Source organism: Carya illinoinensis, chromosome 5, assembly GCF_018687715.1.
Source record: "Carya illinoinensis cultivar Pawnee chromosome 5, C.illinoinensisPawnee_v1, whole genome shotgun sequence".
NCBI lineage: Eukaryota > Viridiplantae > Streptophyta > Magnoliopsida > Fagales > Juglandaceae > Carya > Carya illinoinensis.
Window position 1 is genome coordinate 7,100,615 of NC_056756.1, and position 18,374 is coordinate 7,118,988.

Here is an 18,374-nt window from a genome sequence, read left to right on the forward strand (position 1 = left end):
CCGCTGGGCTTTTAAACTTTTTTATTTTTTTATTTTTTAATTTAATGATTAAGTAAATATTTTTTAATAATATTATATTTAAAAAGAAAAATTTTATGTGGAGTCATTTTTGCGGACTACTTTGTGCACTCCAGTGATATGATTGGTTGTGTATTAAAAAAAATTAATCCAGCCAATCATATTAGTGAAGTGTGCAAAGAGTGTGCAAAAATGACTGTATATAGTATTACTCGTTTAAAAATATTTAAAAAATACATGTAAAAAATATTAAAAAATATACAAAACCAACTAGCTATAGCTCCTGACGATAACTGTAGTGCCACTATATTACTTTTTCAGGTGAAAATCTTTTTCAAAACAAATTATTGATTTTTTAATATTTGATTGACACTTTGCAAATTATATAAATAATCAAGAAGAATTTTGATATTTAGTTACATTGAAAATTATGGTAAATTTTTTATATTTGGTTGCATTGAGGATTATGCTACTACTTATATGACATCATATATCAGTAATTTTAATTCATAGTATTAGTATATGCTAAAAGTTTTAGAAAATCAATCTAATAAGTATTAAAATGATATGTAATAATAAAATTCTTTTAACAAAATATTCCCTGTAAAAGCAGAATAAAGGAAAGAAGGAGACCATGCAAGGATAAGAAATGCATCATGCTAGTTGTAGGGGAGTTGTTAACTTCTTATAGGCCGAAATCAGATCTAAAATTAGTGAGATAAAACGGCAGGTAAAGGACATTTATCCATTTTAGTGATAAAAAGATTATATAAAAATAAATTTATAAAGTGATATGATTTGATGTGGTATATCATATTATAAAGTTACTTTAATATAAAATAGATTTAACGAATCATGTGAAAAAATATCAGTTTGCAAGTTTACTTTTATATAATTCTGTTGTATTTATAATACTTTTCTTTTCTTTTTCTTTTTTTCTTCGTAAAAGGGGAGGAGTGACTAGCATAGCAACCCTCCCTAGATGTGACTATATGAGCTCCTTTCCTATTGCGAAATATCTGGTTTGAGACATAGTTATTATCCAAAAAGCAAACCCGTCACCACCTCACCCCTTGTTAACCCATCTTGAAAATCTCATATCCAATCTTTATATAGGATTGAAAAATTCATATTCTAATGTGATTAGAAGAAAAGGTGATTCAGAAAGCTTCGAATGCGAGGAATTTGGAGTTTAGTTGTTATGCAGATGAATAATCCAATATGATGCACCTCTTTTGACTTAATATGAAATATGTAATGCATGTCGAATTGTCATTAATGTCTATTATTGGCTCAATACCAGCCCGGCCGCTTCAAATCGATTCTAATTTTCTATTCCATTACAGCGTGTATATATAAAACATTTAAGTGTGTATATATATAATCACAATCCGTTTTTTATTTTTTACAATAATTAATTATATGTAAACTGTGTTGTTTTGTCAATAGATAAAACAGAAACTGTTCAAAATTTCTTATGGCGTGTTCATGACGTTATGAAAACATTTTGACCCAGTCAATAAGAGCATTGATATTGATTTGACCAAATTTATTTTTAAAATTGGTCAATATCAATACTTTTTTACATTTGTCTATTCTATTAAAATTTAATCTTCACATTGGATTAGCCATTTATTCTCTATATTATAATAAAATATTATTAAATTAATAAATTTTTATTTAATTTATTTTCTCACATTTTGTAATTCTACCAATTAAATGTTAATAATAATTATATTCTAATTAGATTAATATTAAAAAAAATATTATTAAATGTTAATAGTTATTATATTCTAATTAAATTAATATTTAAAAAATATTATTAAATGTTAATAATAATTATATTCTAAATATTAAATGTCAATTATATTCTAATTAATTTAATTTATTTGTTTGGAATAAGAAATTAATATTTTAATATTTGATGAATGAATAGTGATCTTTCATCTTTAGCCAACCATTGTAGCAAAAATTCAAATTATTTTAGATTTGTCCAATCTAATATAAAAAATTTTTGAGTCAAATTATATAAAATTTAACCAAATATCTCATTTGATCGACCTTAAGTTGTAGCCATTCCCTCAGGCATCGTGAATCAGGGCTTCTAGAAATTAAGAACAGAATGCAAAGTAGAAATTTCTGCGTCTGGACCTTTAACTTTCATTAGGAAATGTCGTAATTCTAGATTCGTCAATATAATATACAAGCTGGGCTCCAAGAATGTCCTATTGATTAAGGAAAGTACACTCTAAAACAAGTACTTCACCCATTAATATTTATCAACTAATTAGGATCAGTTCCCCATTAATATTACTAAGAAACCTAAGAAATTACTAGAGCTAGCTAAAACCGTGGAGATATATAGATGGTTGAGATCACTAGAAATCTAGGTGTCGCAGTAGATCGAGCCAGCGAGCGTTATATATATATATATATATATAAATTTTGTTATAAGCGATTCTGTCCATTTATCCCACATGTTAAATGTTATTTTTTAAATTTTTTTTATATATATTTTAAATATATTTAAAGATTTTTAAAAAATAAAAAAATAAATTAATATTCATTTTCTTAATGATTAAATAAATAAAAAAATTAAAATGTATAAGCTCTCAAAATGAATAGATAAATTCACGAGATACACTAACGTCATTATTCTTAATATTGATCTACGTACCTGCGCGGATGCAGGCTCTATGTCACAGGATGGGATGGAAGAAATTTAAAAGTAGGGAAGTTAACGTGAGAAACGACGAAGACTCGGTCTAGCTTCTCCTTACATGGGTGATCTGTCTTTCATCTTAAATAAATTGGCCGCATTATTTAATTTTTTCGACACGTGTCAATATGTAATAAAAGTCCTGGTCGTCTTCTGGAAAATGGATTAAAACGTACTTTGAGTCTTACTACCAGCCACTTAATTCCTACTTCCTATTAATTCCCCCCTAGCTTCCGGGAAGAATGCAGGAATTTTTCCGAGAGGCGAGTCGCCACCATCCTCCAAACATCTCCCTATCAATATAAATATATATATAAATGAAATTCTAAATAAAAACATTACATTACACACATTTTCTTAATTAATATGTGACAATTTATTAAATTTTTTTTTTATTTTATTTAAATATTACATATGTAAATATTAAGATAAACAAAAATATTAAATCACATATTAGTTAAATAAAAACGTGTGAGGTAATGTTTTCAATAAGAAGTAATATATCAATTCCCACTTGGATGCTTTCATCTTTGTAGAATGGAAGACTGATAATGAGTTGAAGAGTTAAAAAACATTAACACGATTAATGCGAAGTTTGTTTGGGATTAACAACCTGCCGATTGGCCATTACCAACATGTGTTTGGAAAAAGGTTAGTACTAACCTCGGTTGGGACGGTTGTGTGAATAATAAATGCTTACCTAATACAGAAGACTTCCCTTTTTTGCAAGTGGTTAAACTTTAAACTTTTAATCAACGACCGACTCCTTGTGGGAACAAGACTTCTTAGTCACCACCCTCGTGTTCTTCTACACTTTTGAGAGAAAGGGAATAAATTATAAACATGAAAATGTTTGGTAAGTGCAGTCTGAACACTCTTTGCTGATTCCAACAGAGTCCTTATATATGATATATAATTAAAAAAAAGCCACTATGCCTCTCATTTCTTACCGCTCAACTACCGTTCCATTTTTTTTTTTACTTAATAATTAATCAAGTAATTTTTAATTATATTGATATATTTTCTTATTTTTTAAAAATATTTAAATATGAAAAAAATATATAAAAAAAAAAGCACACAAATATGCTAACAGTCAAATAAAATCGTATTATTCAGGCAACAGAATAATCCGTTCCTATATAATATATATATATATATATGGATCCTACTATGAGGCGCCGAGCCTTGCTCCCGACTTAGACTGAATCCTACTCTTTTATATATTTTTTTTCACATTTTTTAAACATTTTTAAAGATTTAAAAAAAATAGTCACTTTCTTAATTATTAAATAAAAAAATTAAAAAAAAATTAAATACATAAGCGTTTAAAATGACTCAATAAGAAGGCAAAATGAAAATGCATATTATCATTTATGTATATGTATAATATAATATATATATATTTATTACTAATTTGGATTCTTAAGATTCTTGGCCAAATTTTAAGACCTATGATAAGAGAAACGCATAAAATGAGTCATAATATTATTAACTATCAAATTCGTTCATACAGCCATAAATACCGTAGGCTGGATAGAACTCCAAACTCTAGAGAATCTAAATGCACTTGTTACCGTAATAAATCATAGAAAATTCGAAACTTGAATATAAGATACTAGTCGTTATCAAATATCAATAATGAGAAATGTTATTATAATTTATAAGACCTCTGCACCACATACTATCTACATAGATTAATTTAATTTATAAATTTTATTTTTTATATCAAATTATGTCATGTGAAGAGTACACAATATAGAAGTCTTGAAATAGAGTTATTAATTAATCAATAATATGTTTGATATAAAAATAACTAATAATACTATATACAGTCGTAGAGTGTAAATATCATACATTTATTTTAAAAAAGAATACCGTCCACTATTAATTTTTTTTTATATAAATATCGTATTTATTTATTTTTCTTTAAAATAATTACATGATATTTGCTAATTATCATTTATCCTAAATAAAACGTACAAATTTTATGTAGAGCAAGCCTGCTGGTACGAAATAGTGGTCAACTTAGGTCAATATAATCTGTCCTTATGTGATTATATCCGCAGGGAGGTAAAAACATTGCGGAGGAACAATCCACCGAGAATTCGTTGGAACATGCACCTCGTCCTCGACGTAGATTAAGGCAAAAAGAAATTTCGTTCGTATAAATTACAGCAAATTCTGCGACACGAATAATTCCAATTAATACCTGTGCATCTGGCTACGTTGGATGTGAATCGACTAGACTAGCTTTCTATATCCATTTTACGTAACCAATATGCTTACATCCCCACAGTTTTAAAGCTTCTTCAAATTCCAGGACAACGTACTTAGAGAAATACAACATAAATGATTAAGAAATTCTGGCAAAGCAAAACCTTACATACAGCACAAAGGCAGGTTTGGAAACCTCAGAAGAAACTCATTCCAGATACAAACTTCGCAAAAAGAATCGAGAGCAGAAATTAGTGGTTTGATGACCCAACAGCTTAGCAAACAGATCACGACTGTGTAACTCTATACCAACTGCAATTAAATCAAGAAAACAAGAAATAGAAGCCGCCTGTCCATCCAAGGAAAAAAAATATATAAGACATTGGTTCCCGAATTCGCAATTCTGATTGTTTCAATTAACCTCCAGAGTGAGAGACTGGAGTAGTTTCGAAGTGGCCGTCTTTGAACACATGAATGAACTGTTGTGGCAATGCATGCTCTCCCTGTAACAGAACACAGGATAACCATTCAAAGTTAACTCGAGGAACTCAAAACGACTTTTTACTTTCCTTTCAGTTTTATTGATACACTTAAACTAGCATATATGCCTCCTTTTTAGTAGATGGTGTCTTGAAAAGATATAAGGTGATAGCAGACTGCACAGTAATTAGTAACACAGTTCAGATACATATTTATAGGCAAATAAAGCAAACATAGATTGTGAAGGATGGGTGGTAACTACTAATTTTAATGCATCATAGCCTAGACTGATGGATTCCAAGTTAATTAGACCTGGTGCTTAAGAGCAGTGTTTTTTCTCTAATGCCAGTTGACACCTTACAAATCTATACCGACTCTGGCACCCTATTACCTAACCTACATTCCAGTCATGATTCCTCACTGGCACCAGAGGGAAGGATGAAAAACTAGTGATGGTTTGAACATAGTCAAGTCACCATTATTATTCATAACATCTCTGCCCTAGCATTAGTTCACCATGTATGAAAATTCCTTTAGCACGACCATCTCAAGAAATTTACTCCTATTAATTAATCCTTATGCTAACTACTTCAACCCTTAAACACCACCAATTTGACAACTAAACTCCTTAACCAACAACGAGCCTAAATTGACCAACAACCAATGCACCCGTGTCATTTCCCAGCACACTTGTGAAAAAGATTGGAAAGTCTTTGGCAGAATGTATCAGATTTCAGATTTATTGCGTCATTCTAACTTTTCAAAATGTGAATTTGTGAGGTCAGACCAATTGATTGTTGGCATTTGCCTTCATATTCAAAAGGCATCAGTGAACAGATCATAAAAAATAAAAAACTCAATTTCTAAAAACCTTGGTCAGGACTACTCTAGGAGGCATGCATGGAGCAACGCATGCTTAATGTTAAATTCTTTTTGATTCATATAGAAGAATGCTTAATGTATAATCTCACCAGTCAATAATAATGAAACCATGAAAACACAGATCAGTGCCAATCCTCAGCAGTCCAACAAACAGACAAACATACACTTTAAAAACCAAATATCAAATACACACCAGCAATAGGCCAGTTCTACCAAACTCAATCAAAATGAGAGCATAACTGCAGAGTCAAAAGCAAATAAGATTATGGGCCTGTTTGGGGTTGGGGTAGGAGTCTTAAAAAAGTGTTTAAATAGCCTTAAAAGCTCTTTAATTAGTTGTTTGGGTGTTACATATTAAAGCATTTTTCAATCTCAAATAAGCTAAAAAGTAAGTTTAAGAAAAATTTGTCAATGGGCGAAAATAACTTTCAGATAATTAGAACTTTTAATACTTTATTAAAAAAAAAAAAGGAAAAAAAAAAAAAAGATAATTGTATCTTTCAAATTTTCAAAAATATGGTCATAATTTTTTAAAAATCAAATAATCATCATTTCTACCTTCGAAAGCATTTTTTAAATTTATTTCCAAACAAGTGTAACATATTTGAAAGCGCTTTAAACATATAGTTATCAAACAATAAATATTTTGTTAATAATAGTATAACTTATTACTTAAACTATAAGCTATAAGCTCTAAAACTATAAGCTATATATTTCCTACCATAATCCTAAACATTCATTATGTTTTAGGCATGGTATTCAACTAATACATCATGAACCATGAACGCCACCCTCCTTCAAGAATCAAAAAGGTATATCTATAAGCACATAGATAAGAAGAGTGAAAAGGGAGAAGAACAACCAAGCACACATTAAGAAGTCACACACAAGCACAAACTCACAAACAAGAGAAAAGAAACAAGGAAACATACCCAGTCAGCATCAGGCTCAGCACCTGGTACCAATACATTTATCTCACTTGACTTAGCTGTTGTTATAGATGCCCCAAGAGATTCCTTGCTTAGATATAATTGGCAGCCTGCCGTATTGTCAACTGAAATTGTTGGAGCTGAACCCTGTAATAGCCACAAGTAGGTAAAAAAAACTCAGACCACATTACAAGCTCATGTATAAGGTATTGATATCATCCTCAATCAAATTCTATTTTCTATGCCTAATTAGCATGAAATCTGGGACAATAACATCATCGCATTTTTCAATGAGACATCATAGAATCCTTAAATGTTTATTTTGGGCGTTTTAGGGGGTGGGGATTAGAATACCTGGCATTGCACCTCAACTCCATTGCAATTTACAATCTCACAAGCAGCTACGACATCCTGCATTTTCAAGAACCTTAACAATTTAATCAATAAACCTGATATACATTGCTTCCGTTACCCAAAAAGAAGTTGTTTTTTTTTTTTTTTTTTTTAAATATTGTACTAACCGTAAATACAACTCCCATCTTAGTGCACTTGTCAACTGTTATATTGTTGACTTTCCCTGAAAATTGCCCAAATTATAATAAGTTCCCTTGTGACTTTCTAAATAGGTAATAAAAGGCATAAGCATATTTCACAAGCCTGCAAGTCATAAAACTACCTTGAATCTGCAAGACAGATTCTTTGCATCCATACACATATACAGATTGTTTTGCATCACAGTCATCAATAATCAACTGTTTTTTCCCAATTTGATTCTCAACAACCCACCTGCCAGGAGTTGCAAAATTGGTGAAAAAAGAGAAATCACAGACTGGCACCAATTACTTATATAAAGTGAAACGCTATACTGAGGATGGGAACACTCACTTACGACCCATTTGAAGCTCTAACTTTGGTGGACCAGCTTTAGAAAAAGTAGGCGAGCTTGTACGACCTTTCTCACTAGCACCAACAACACCAGTTCTATCAGATCGGTTCTTTGTCTTCATATCATCAGTTACCTTTCTCAGACCTAGGATATCAGGAATCTAAATCATAACTTCCTTGAGTAGAGAGAGAGAGGGCCAAGAGAGGGGTTAAAATACACACCTGAAGTCACAGGCTTCCCTGAGCTAATTTCTTGAAAAACAGCAGCCATGCCTTCTTTTGGGCGTGATGATGAAGCCTGTGAAGATTCTGAACTGAAGAGAGAAGCTGGTGGAGGAGGTGGAGGGGCAGGGGCTGCTGCTGTAGGAGCTTTTGGTGGAGCAGCAGCAGGTTTTCCAGTAGGACTCCAAACTGGGCCCAAAGGATAGTTACTCTTAACATAATCTCTCAAGCCAGGTAAATACAGTTCCTTAATGGCTTTGGCCCACTCAACGTGATTTGGGTCTTTGCTTTTGTACTCTACAAGAATCTGACTTTCACAATGAAAAGTGTCAGCACCTAGCCACTGGTAACTTTAGCTCATAAATCCATTACATAACTTGCAATTCGATGCCACAGGGAAGACTGTGTGCTGTTGGGTCATATAATTTTGGACCACGATGCATTACCCACAGTGCAATGGGAGTATGAGACAAATGAATGAAAGAAAAAAAATTTACATGTTATGTTTCTGTTCTTAATTCCTTTCCTCTGTAATGAAACAGTATATACCACTCGACACAGCAAAGATAATGTAAGAAACTAAAGAAGGATGGATTAATAATTTTCCTTCCGAGCCTTATTTTGCTTACATGGCAGTTTATTATCCGTCCCCATCTGTTTTTATTTGGCAAATAACATAATTAAATAGTTCGTGGTGACACAAATAACTGGCTTCCCAAAAACATTAGATTACCTTGTTGTTGTAAAATTCAGCCATTTGCCAACTTTCTTCCACATGTGCAATCGGCATGCTCATACCTTAAAAGAAATCAGAGAGAGAATCAATGAACATTTCCATGAAATGAAATCATCTGCTTCTGGGAAAAAAAAAATAATCAAGATTTTCCTTTACCACACTCTTTGCCAGAATATGCAATCCATGCCAAAGCCGAGAGACTGTCGGCAGCAGACTTCAAGTGGTTGAAGAAATCGGATCGCCTTCCTTCGGTTAATGCATTTGCTTTCATGATCACTTCATGCAATGGATGGAGAAATTCAGCCAACCCCTTAAGATCAGGTTTCTACAAAATGAGATGAAATCCATAAAACCGTGGCCGTTAACTCATCAGCTGTAACTCTGAGAAGATATGAAAACTATAGAGCAAAGCTACTGCGCAACCTATCATTTTCTCCACAATAGTGAGGAGATATTAGTCTGAAATCAACACGGGAATCAAGCACTAACATCACCATAAGATTTCCCCTTGTGTTCCTAGAAGGAAATGACCATATAGATATCAACTATCAAGTTACTGAACAAAATGGTAATATTCCACCGTGACAAACCATTAATCCCAAAAACTGATTTATCTTTTCTAGATTAATAAATAAAATAAAATAAAAAAATCGCTGTGACTTTGCATTTGCTAATGTGGTTATTCTCAATGGGTTTTCTGGCCAGGTCACTGGCATTCTAAAATTGATCGTGGTTTCACCTTGGACTTGGAGCCAATCAACTTGATTCATTAATGGTTTTATGAACACTCAAGGAACCAGATCCAAGTATGAAAGATCTATACAACTATTCGCTTTTAAATAACCTGCTTGGTTAGAACATCAGAACTGTAGCGATTATGCCATCAGAGCGCTTGTAGCAAAATCAAGCTTACTCGTCTTGACCATCTCATTCTCGACTATCAAAGCCGAGCGATTCAGCCGGTAATTCCATCAATGCTTTAGGTTGATAATGATACAATTTGCAAAATATAGCCATTTCGTATGTACAAATCACGCACGGCCATCCAATTATTTTCAGCGCCAAAAGCAACTAATCCAGATTGAAAATTTTGCAAAATTTATAATTCGAAAAGCAATGCAGCCTTAAAAATGCATCAATAAAATTTATCATTTATTAACAAGATAACGGACCTGAGTTTGTTTGGCCTTGATGAGAAGCTCCCTCTGAACATTAAAAGCTTCTTGCAGTACCTTAGTGACCTCCAAGACCTGTCCCCCAATCTTCTCAGCAGCGCTCGAGACCCTGCCCAAATACTGCCCAATCAGATCATCGAAAGCCACAATCGTCGGATCCAACGGCGCTTCTCCACCAATTTCAGTTGCACCTCTCGAGGTGAACCCGGTCGATAGCGCCTCCAGCCGAGCCACCGCAGACTCCAGCCGAGCTATCAGTTTATCCTCCATCACACTCCCTCTATCTCTATCTCTCCCTCAGATTTCTGTTCTAAACACAGACACAGTCTCCGTCAGGTGGAGTAAATATGGTGCGTGTAGTGGCTGGCAATTATGCTCCTTCTATCTGTCCCCACTTTTATATATTATATATATATATATATATATATATATATATGAGACGCCGAAAGGAGAAAGAGAAATTGATATGGCGGTAGTGACCTGAGACTTCGGCGCGGTGGTTTAGGTTGAAAGGGAGCCAGACAAGGTAGTGCAGGAGACACGTGTCGGTACAAGAGGGAATCTGGGAGATTCGTGCGCTGCGGAACACGTGTAACAAAGAAAACGGGAAGGGGTTTGAAGAGCGTGTAGGGGTCCAATGATTTGGCGTGGAACCTAAGCTACATCCGTTTGATTTCTTTTTTATCTTTATCTTTTTTCTTCTTTTGGTTGTGAATAATTAAATAAAAAATCCCATCGAGTACACTTCAATGTAAAAATTTACCCCAATTAGCAAAATTCGGAATTAAAATGCAATAATTGAGTTTATTGAAGATAATTAGTGAATTGGAGGGAGAATTACTGTTTGGTTATGGTGTAAAGTAAAAAAATTGCCACTTTCATTATAAAGCTTATTGTGCCGGTGGATTATGCTTGTCATGATTGCAATCTATGCAAAAAGGAATTGACACAATTTCGTGTGTTCTTTTGATGCCAATTGCTATGAGATGGTCGGTTGGTCGGTCCTCAGGCGTGAGACTTTTTCAATAGAAATGAGGCCTGAACAAAAGCTAGTATATGTGATAAAGAGATCCAATTATCACCTATTTTAAGATATTGTTACCTTTTTTTAGAAATGATATTTATAATCTCTTATATCATATATCAATATATAATTTGTCATTTTTATCTTTTTATTTAAATACATATATATTTATTTATTATGTGTATTTAAATAAAATAATAAAAATGACAAATAATATGATCTGTAATGGAGGAGATAATAAATTTTTTTTTTCTCATTTCAAAAAGTGCTTATGGCAGGCCGAAAGTTTTGGGGCCCAAACAGATCTCCAGGGCCTTGACTAAAGAGTTCTAGTCGGGCTCGGGCTCGGGCTCGGGCTCGGGCTTAGACCCCAACCATTGAAGACCCAGTCCGATCAATCCCCCCACCAACTTGGACGGAGTTTTGCTTCGCATCATGATCTTACATTTAAGGAGAGAATCTCACCGTAGCCACCCTTTGAGAGAGGTGCACATGTGAGGTCCGCAATCAATGCCAATTGCCAAAGAAGCAAAACATGTGGGCGAGAAGAGAAGAACGCATGTCAGTTACTACAGTTGCATAGGTGGTTGCTTCGGCAAGAGGAATGAGCTATTTCAACAAACACCGACGCAAGAATAGCCAGGACAACAACAATGGTCTGAGTCATTTTAAGGTAGTCGGTGACTTTACAACAATTTTCAGACCATTTTGTGTTCATAAAAAATAAAAAAATAAAAAAAATAAAAGGAATATTGTGTTTACGTTGCTGCTTTTAGATTTATTTAAAAACAAGGGAAAAACCTCTGAAGTTTGGGCAGACAGACTTACAAAGTACATATTTACCAGTGTCAGTGTAAAATCTCTACCATTCATCACTTGGGAGGTACCAGATTGAGCATAACAGAAGTTAGGGTAAAAATAGATTCATATGCACATCCAAAACTTATCTTCGCTATGAATTACTGTTGAATTTATAGTACAAAATAATCGGATCTCAGGGGCTAACATTACCATATCTTATATAGACAACGATCACCACCCCCACCATCCCTGGAAGGATGTGCAGTTTCAGTAGACACGTCTGCACGGGGGGAGGAAGGGGGGTCTTTTTTTCCTAGCTTCTGCAGAAGATGAAACAAATAACTAATTAGGAGAGCTGTAAAGGAAAAGAATTAGAGTGGATGTATGAGTCACTACAAAACAATCTCACCTCAGAGGCTAAAAGGTGTATAATGTAGAAAATAATCATCTCCATCTTGATTTATCTATATCACCAACCCCGCCATTCTTGGATGTATGCACAGTTTTAGTGGAGACATCTGCACCAGACGGGATTGGGTCTTTCTCCCGTGCCTGTCGAATTTCCTTCAAAACAAGAAACAAACAACTAGAGTCGATGCAAAGAAATATATTATCAAATATACAGGTTGCACATGCACTTGTATCCAGAACAAGTCACATATATTTTAATTAGCATGCCTAGTAGCACATTACAAGCTCTTGTAGTTACTTTAGTAATAAGCGCCTTGGTATGTGCGCTGTCTCTACCCCAAGTGCTGTGGTCCTCCAATACATGCGCACCAATTCTATACTACTACTGAAATAAAGGAATCAGCGTCATAACTATGGTAGTTAGTTGTGAATGTCATTTCATGCAACTGTTGTTTGGTGTAGGTTAGTTGCATAACAATGAAATATTAATTGCACTCTGATTTATGGAAAGCGACTCACATATTATAAAAACCTAGACGGCACTGTGATGTGTGAATGGTATCGCTACAAAAACAACAGGTTGACCACAAGCAATGCAAACAAGACATCTAGTTTGCATCTTGAAAACTAATCATGAGCTGAAAGTCCAGGAAGATCTAACAATAACACAGACCAAATCGCTATATAATTCATAAGATCAAAATTTTCCCTATGCTGAAAGGATGTGTAATATGCTTGCCTTGTCCACAATATGTGACTACCTAATGCTTGATTCAATATCCAGACTGAATGCCACCCCCCCCCCCCCCCCCCCCCAAACACACTTGTGTGTTCTTGTTATCTTGCTCGTGAAAGTAACACAAATAGCTTAATAGAATTAATGAATGATGTCTGTCCATCATCAACTTAACATAAAATTGTAAAATTAGGTGAAGATTGTAGATCTAGCACAAGGCTTACTGAACGAAAAGGGAAGTCATCTGCCTCAAGCATATGAACAATTTGCCCCATCTTGGGACGCTTGTTGATATCCAAGTCTATACACCGGAGACAAACCAGCAATGCCCGCTTTAAAGCTCTGGGTGGGGGCTGAACCTCAATCAAGGGGTCAACAAGCTCTTCTCCACGACGACTTGCAACCATCCCTTTAAACCAATCAACCAAGTTCATCTGAAACACATTTAGTAGAAACAAGGTCATGACTTTTGACTGATGAAAATGTTAGACAAGGTTGCTGTAAGGATATCTTGGTTCACCTCTCCAGCTGGTCTTGAATAATCAATTGGGCTTCTTCCTGTAATTATCTCCATGAGTAAAACCCCAAAACTATACACATCACTCCCCTCACTAAGCATACCCGTGCTTGCATACTCCGGAGAGACATATCTGCAGTAAAAGTATGGTAACTTAGCCAATATTATTGGGTAAAAACACTGAACAAGTTCACTTCAAAATTTGATTTATGAAGTATGACAGAGAACAAACCCAAAGGTCCCCATTACACGAGTAGTCACATAGCTTGCTTCTGATCCCAAGAGCTTGGCCAGTCCAAAATCCGACACTTTGGGGTTCCATTTTCTATCTAGAAGAATGTTACTGGATTTTACATCACGATGTACAACTTTGGGTTCTAATCCTTCATGCAAATAGGATAGCCTGAATGGAAATAAGCACCATGAAAAAGTTGATTCATCATGGAAGAAACGAAATTAGTGAATAACATTGAACTAATTTGGATAACAGAAGTAGCATGATAGCGCATTAATTTCCATGTATTCTGTAAAATAACTCTTTGGTACACTGTCCCGAGCATTGGTATAAAGCCAATTGAAAGCCCACAACATTTTACGTTCACTTTTGACCAGTTGTAAGGAAATTCAACAGGAGAGTGGAGTATATACCCTTTTGCTGTGCCAATGGCAATCCTCATTCGAATGTCCCAGGTCAGTGGGCTAACTGAGCCAACATCACCATGCAACCACTGCTCCAAATTGCCATTATCAACGTACTCGTACACAAGCATCCTGAATGGCCATTAGAAGTTCCCACAGAAAATCTTAGAGGGAAAATAATGGACTTTCCATCTCTTTTACTTTTCAAAATAAGAGGATAGGGTCAAGTGGGCACATGGAAAGTACCTTTGCGCACCTTCAGCACAATAGCCGATCAGACCCACCAAGTTCTTATGCCTTACTTTCCCTATGGCTTCAACTTCCACCTTGAACTCCTTCTCTGCCTGACCCCTAGAAACACATAACTCAGTGTCATTGACAACAATCCAAATTTCAAGATTTTCCAGTGCTGTGAAAAAAAGAAATTCATCGCCGAAATATAGGAAACAACACCTAGCTACATTCATAAACGAACCAGCTTGCACCTGGTTTACCCCAAATCGTAAAATCCTTTGTCAGCTGGAAGCAACTAAAGAAGTCAACAAAGCCTTCATATCAGTGCACTGTTTCACATTCTCGATTTTCTTTCAATAAGTGAACAATTCAAAATTTCAAAGTGCAAAATTTGCTCGACGGTATCAATTCTTAGCAACATGTTAATTATTATGTAATACGTATCAAATAAAAAGGAAAGTTCATTCCTTAGACGAGTATTAAAAATGAAAATAATAGAACTTTAAGCAAGTGACATTTTTTAATTTTCGACCAGTAAGAAAGTAGCAATTATGGATGGTAAAATATAGATGAGAAAGAACAAGAGTGAATAAAGAAACAAAGAACAAAGTAACCATTAACTTTTCCTAGTACTCAGCAACCAAGACAGCCTTCTTTGCCTGACCCCTAGAAACACATAACTCAGTGTCATTGACAACAATCCAAATTTAAAGAATTTTCCAGTGCTGTGAAAAAAAGAAATTCATCGCCGAAATATAGGAAACAACGCCCAGCTACATTCATAAACGAACCAGCTTGCACCTGGTTTACACCAAATCGTAAAATCCTTTGTCAGCTGGAAGCAACTAAAGAAGTCAGCAAAGCCTTCATATCAGTGCACTGTTTCACATTCTCGATTTTCTTTCAATAAGTGAACAATTCAAAATTTCAAAGTGCAAAATTCGCTCAACGGCATTAATTCTTAGCAACATGTTTATTATTATGTAATACGTATCAAATAGAAAGGAAAGTTCACTCCTCAGACGAGTACTAACAATGAAAATAATAGAACTTTAAGCAAGTGACATTTTTTAATTTTCGACCAATAAGAAAGTAGCAATTATGGATAGTAAAATATGGATGAGAAAGAACAAGAGCTAATAAAGAACAAAGTAGCCATTAACTTTTCCTAGTACTCCGCAACCAAGACAGCCTTCTCTGCCTGACCCCTAGAAACACATAACTCAGTGTCATTGACAACAATCCAAATTTAAAGAATTTTCCAGTGCTGTGAAACAAAGAAATTCATCTCCGAAATATAGGAAACAACGCCTAGCTACATTCATAAACGAACCAGCTTGCACCTGGTTTACACCAAATCGTAAAATCCTTTGTCCGCTGGAAGCAACTAAAGAAGTCAGCAAAGCCTTCATATCAGTGCACTGTTTCACATTCTCGATTTTCTTTCAATAAGTGAACAATTCAAAATTTCAAAGTGCAAAATTCGCTCGATGGTATCAATTCTTAGTAACATGTTAATTATTATGTAATACGTATCAAATAGAAAGGAAAGTTCATTCCTTAGACGAGTATTAACAATGAAAATAATAGAACTTTAAGCAAGTGACATTTTTTAATTTTCGACCAATAAGAAAGTAGCAATTATGGATAGTAAAATATGGATGAGAAAGAACAAGAGCGAATAAAGAAATAAAGAACAAAGTAACCATTTACTTTTCCTAATACTCCGCAACCAAGACAGCCTGGTACCGACACAGAACAAAACAGTCAAGATCGGAGGTGAACTGGTCGTAATTTATTTCCACTTGTTCTTTGTGCAAGCAAAGAAATTTGACTCCCACAACCAAAAAAAAAAAAAGATACTTATATAACAAAAGGAAAATGATATACTACCTACTACTCTATAATTTGTTTACAACTATACATTAAAATGGTATATTTTTTGAAATTTTAATTTAACTTTTATTTTGATTTGATGATTTAAATATTAAAAAAAATTATATTATTAAAAATTATAAATGGATGGTAGTTCGGTTGTAAGGGTATCAGTTCTTGTAACAAAACAGTGAAAAACTTACTAAGAACGAGACAGAAACGTACAGCTGGAACAATACATTAAAACTTGGATCTAAGAAAAATAAAATATACATGGAAGTTAAAAACAAAACCACGTTTCAGTAAAAAATAATCGAGAATAGGAACTTTAGCGATATAACTTGGATCTAAAACGCATAATAGAGCAGGGAGATGAGAGATTTTTTTCATGGAAAATTCATGCCGAGAAAAAGAAAATAAATTCAACTGAAAGGAAACATTCTTTAACTAATTTCCTATGAAACCAATAGGGCCTAAAAATCTAAGATTATACATACTTGTTGTTAAGAAGGTTCTTCACGGCCACCACCGACCCGTCCTGCAAGATTCCTCTGTAAACAATACCATAACCTCCCTCTCCGATCACGTTCTCCACCGCGAATCCATGTGTCGCCATCTCCAGCTCCTTCAAGCTGTACCAGCGGCCCCACCCGATGTTCTCAGGATCCACCGAAACGGACACCTCACTCTCTCTGCTCCTTTTTCCTCCTTTAATCTCAACCTCAACCTCCGGCTCGTTCAAATCCGCATTACTAATTTTGACCTCCGCCTTCTCAGAAATGACGTCGCGATTCAAGGACTTGATCTCCACGATCTCCTTGGAGACCAGCGGGATTAGCCCCGAGCTATGCTTCACACGCATTTTGCGCTTCCGAGATTTTTTGTTCAGAGAAATATAGATAAAGATGGCCAGGAAAGCTGCGATCGCACAGAGCAAGAGAATTCCGATCACGAAGTACAGTTTCAGGCCGAGAAATGAGGTCTTGGAGTTGAGCTTGTGGGGGAGAGAGTCATCGGAGGGTTGGACTTCGCCTGAAACCGACATTGTACCCTGCGAGGTGAAGCGTGTGCGTGGGCCTTGAAATTTTCCTCCGGAACGTGGACGAAAAACTGCGAGATAACAGAGAGACGTTGATGTTTGAGAATGTTTGGTAGAAGGGAAAACATTAAAATTTCTTCAGTTCTGAAATACGCTTTTGGGCGTTGAAAGGTTTCGAAGAGAGAGGGGGGTTTAACGGATACAAACTCCTAAGAGCATTCACCAATCATATGCAAAATCACATTTTTTAGAGATCCAATTTACCATACAAGCAAAACTTCCACATTGACTTATGCAAATTTGAGAACAAAATAATAATAAAATATTATCATTTTATTATTTTTTTTGCATTTTTTTTAATAGGGTTTGATCTTCAAATATGTAAAATATTTGAGTAAAATATTTTTTGGAGAATGAATGAATAAAATATGTAGTAAAATATTTAAAAGTAAAATATGTAGAAAGAGAGTGGAAGGAGAGAAAAAAATGAATAAAATATATTTTGGAGAGTGAATAGTTGATCTTTAAACATGTAAATGTACTGTTCATAGCTATGCAAATATTTGAAGATGCATAATTCAATGTAGATGAATTTAAGTTCATATTATGTAAATATGATTTTGCATATGCATACACTAATGTGAATGCTCTAAGTAAAAAGGAGGCAAAAAAGTGACGGAAGAAAGTTAGGGAGACGACGTTATTTTTTGGGTTTTCTCTGTTTGTACAATTACGTAAAGGAAAAATATAGTTATAAAGATAATTATATATTAATTTGTATATTAATATAATGTGATTAGTTAAAAAGTAGATTTTATTAAAAATAATATTAATTTAA

The 18,374-nt window shown here is 34.3% G+C and overlaps 2 protein-coding genes across 3 annotated transcripts; both read right to left on the reverse strand.

Annotated features, from left to right (window-relative positions):
- Nucleotides 1-5,067: 5,067 nt before the first annotated feature.
- LOC122309823 (cyclase-associated protein 1-like) lies at nucleotides 5,068-10,684 on the reverse strand. Of its 2 annotated transcripts, XM_043123501.1 has the most exons (10): nucleotides 10,258-10,679; nucleotides 9,242-9,410; nucleotides 9,083-9,147; nucleotides 8,350-8,656; nucleotides 8,128-8,272; nucleotides 7,919-8,028; nucleotides 7,764-7,819; nucleotides 7,597-7,653; nucleotides 7,246-7,389; nucleotides 5,068-5,454 (listed from the first exon to the last, which is right to left on the reverse strand). In XM_043123501.1, exons 1-10 carry the CDS (start codon nucleotides 10,528-10,530, stop codon nucleotides 5,368-5,370), a joined length of 1,413 nt encoding a protein of 470 aa, XP_042979435.1. In that variant the 5' UTR covers nucleotides 10,531-10,679; the 3' UTR covers nucleotides 5,068-5,367. The 2 variants fall into 2 exon arrangements, with proteins under 2 accessions (XP_042979435.1, XP_042979436.1); XM_043123502.1 differs by lacking the exon at nucleotides 5,068-5,454 and having other exon boundaries at nucleotides 7,597-7,669; nucleotides 10,258-10,684.
- A 1,446-nt stretch (nucleotides 10,685-12,130) lies between these two features.
- Nucleotides 12,131-17,747, reverse strand: LOC122309824 (probable receptor-like serine/threonine-protein kinase At4g34500). The gene is made up of 8 exons (XM_043123503.1): nucleotides 16,995-17,747; nucleotides 14,635-14,739; nucleotides 14,398-14,520; nucleotides 13,982-14,152; nucleotides 13,753-13,882; nucleotides 13,457-13,666; nucleotides 12,495-12,649; nucleotides 12,131-12,405 (listed from the first exon to the last, which is right to left on the reverse strand). Exons 1-7 carry the CDS (start codon nucleotides 17,540-17,542, stop codon nucleotides 12,530-12,532), a joined length of 1,407 nt encoding a protein of 468 aa, XP_042979437.1. The 5' UTR covers nucleotides 17,543-17,747; the 3' UTR covers nucleotides 12,131-12,405; nucleotides 12,495-12,529.
- Between the last annotated feature and the right edge of the window lie 627 nt (nucleotides 17,748-18,374).

What these genes read in the sequence shown, in the direction of transcription:
- LOC122309823 (XM_043123501.1), bottom strand. Translation starts at nt 10,530, where the DNA reads ATGGAGGATAAACTGATAGCTCGGCTGGAGTCTGCGGTGGCTCGGCTG. An exon ending in AGGGAAGCCTGTGACTTCAG is followed by an intron (nt 8,273 to 8,349) that starts GTGTGTATTTTA and finishes CTGATATCCTAG; the next exon opens with GTCTGAGAAAGGTAACTGAT. An exon ending in CTGAGCCTGATGCTGACTGG is followed by an intron (nt 5,455 to 7,245) that starts GTATGTTTCCTT and finishes GTTCTGTTACAG; the next exon opens with GGAGAGCATGCATTGCCACA.
- LOC122309824 (XM_043123503.1), bottom strand. Translation starts at nt 17,542, where the DNA reads ATGTCGGTTTCAGGCGAAGTCCAACCCTCCGATGACTCTCTCCCCCAC. An exon ending in TGTGCTGAAGGTGCGCAAAG is followed by an intron (nt 14,521 to 14,634) that starts GTACTTTCCATG and finishes ATGGCCATTCAG; the next exon opens with GATGCTTGTGTACGAGTACG. An exon ending in CGTGTAATGGGGACCTTTGG is followed by an intron (nt 13,883 to 13,981) that starts GTTTGTTCTCTG and finishes CTTTTACTGCAG; the next exon opens with ATATGTCTCTCCGGAGTATG.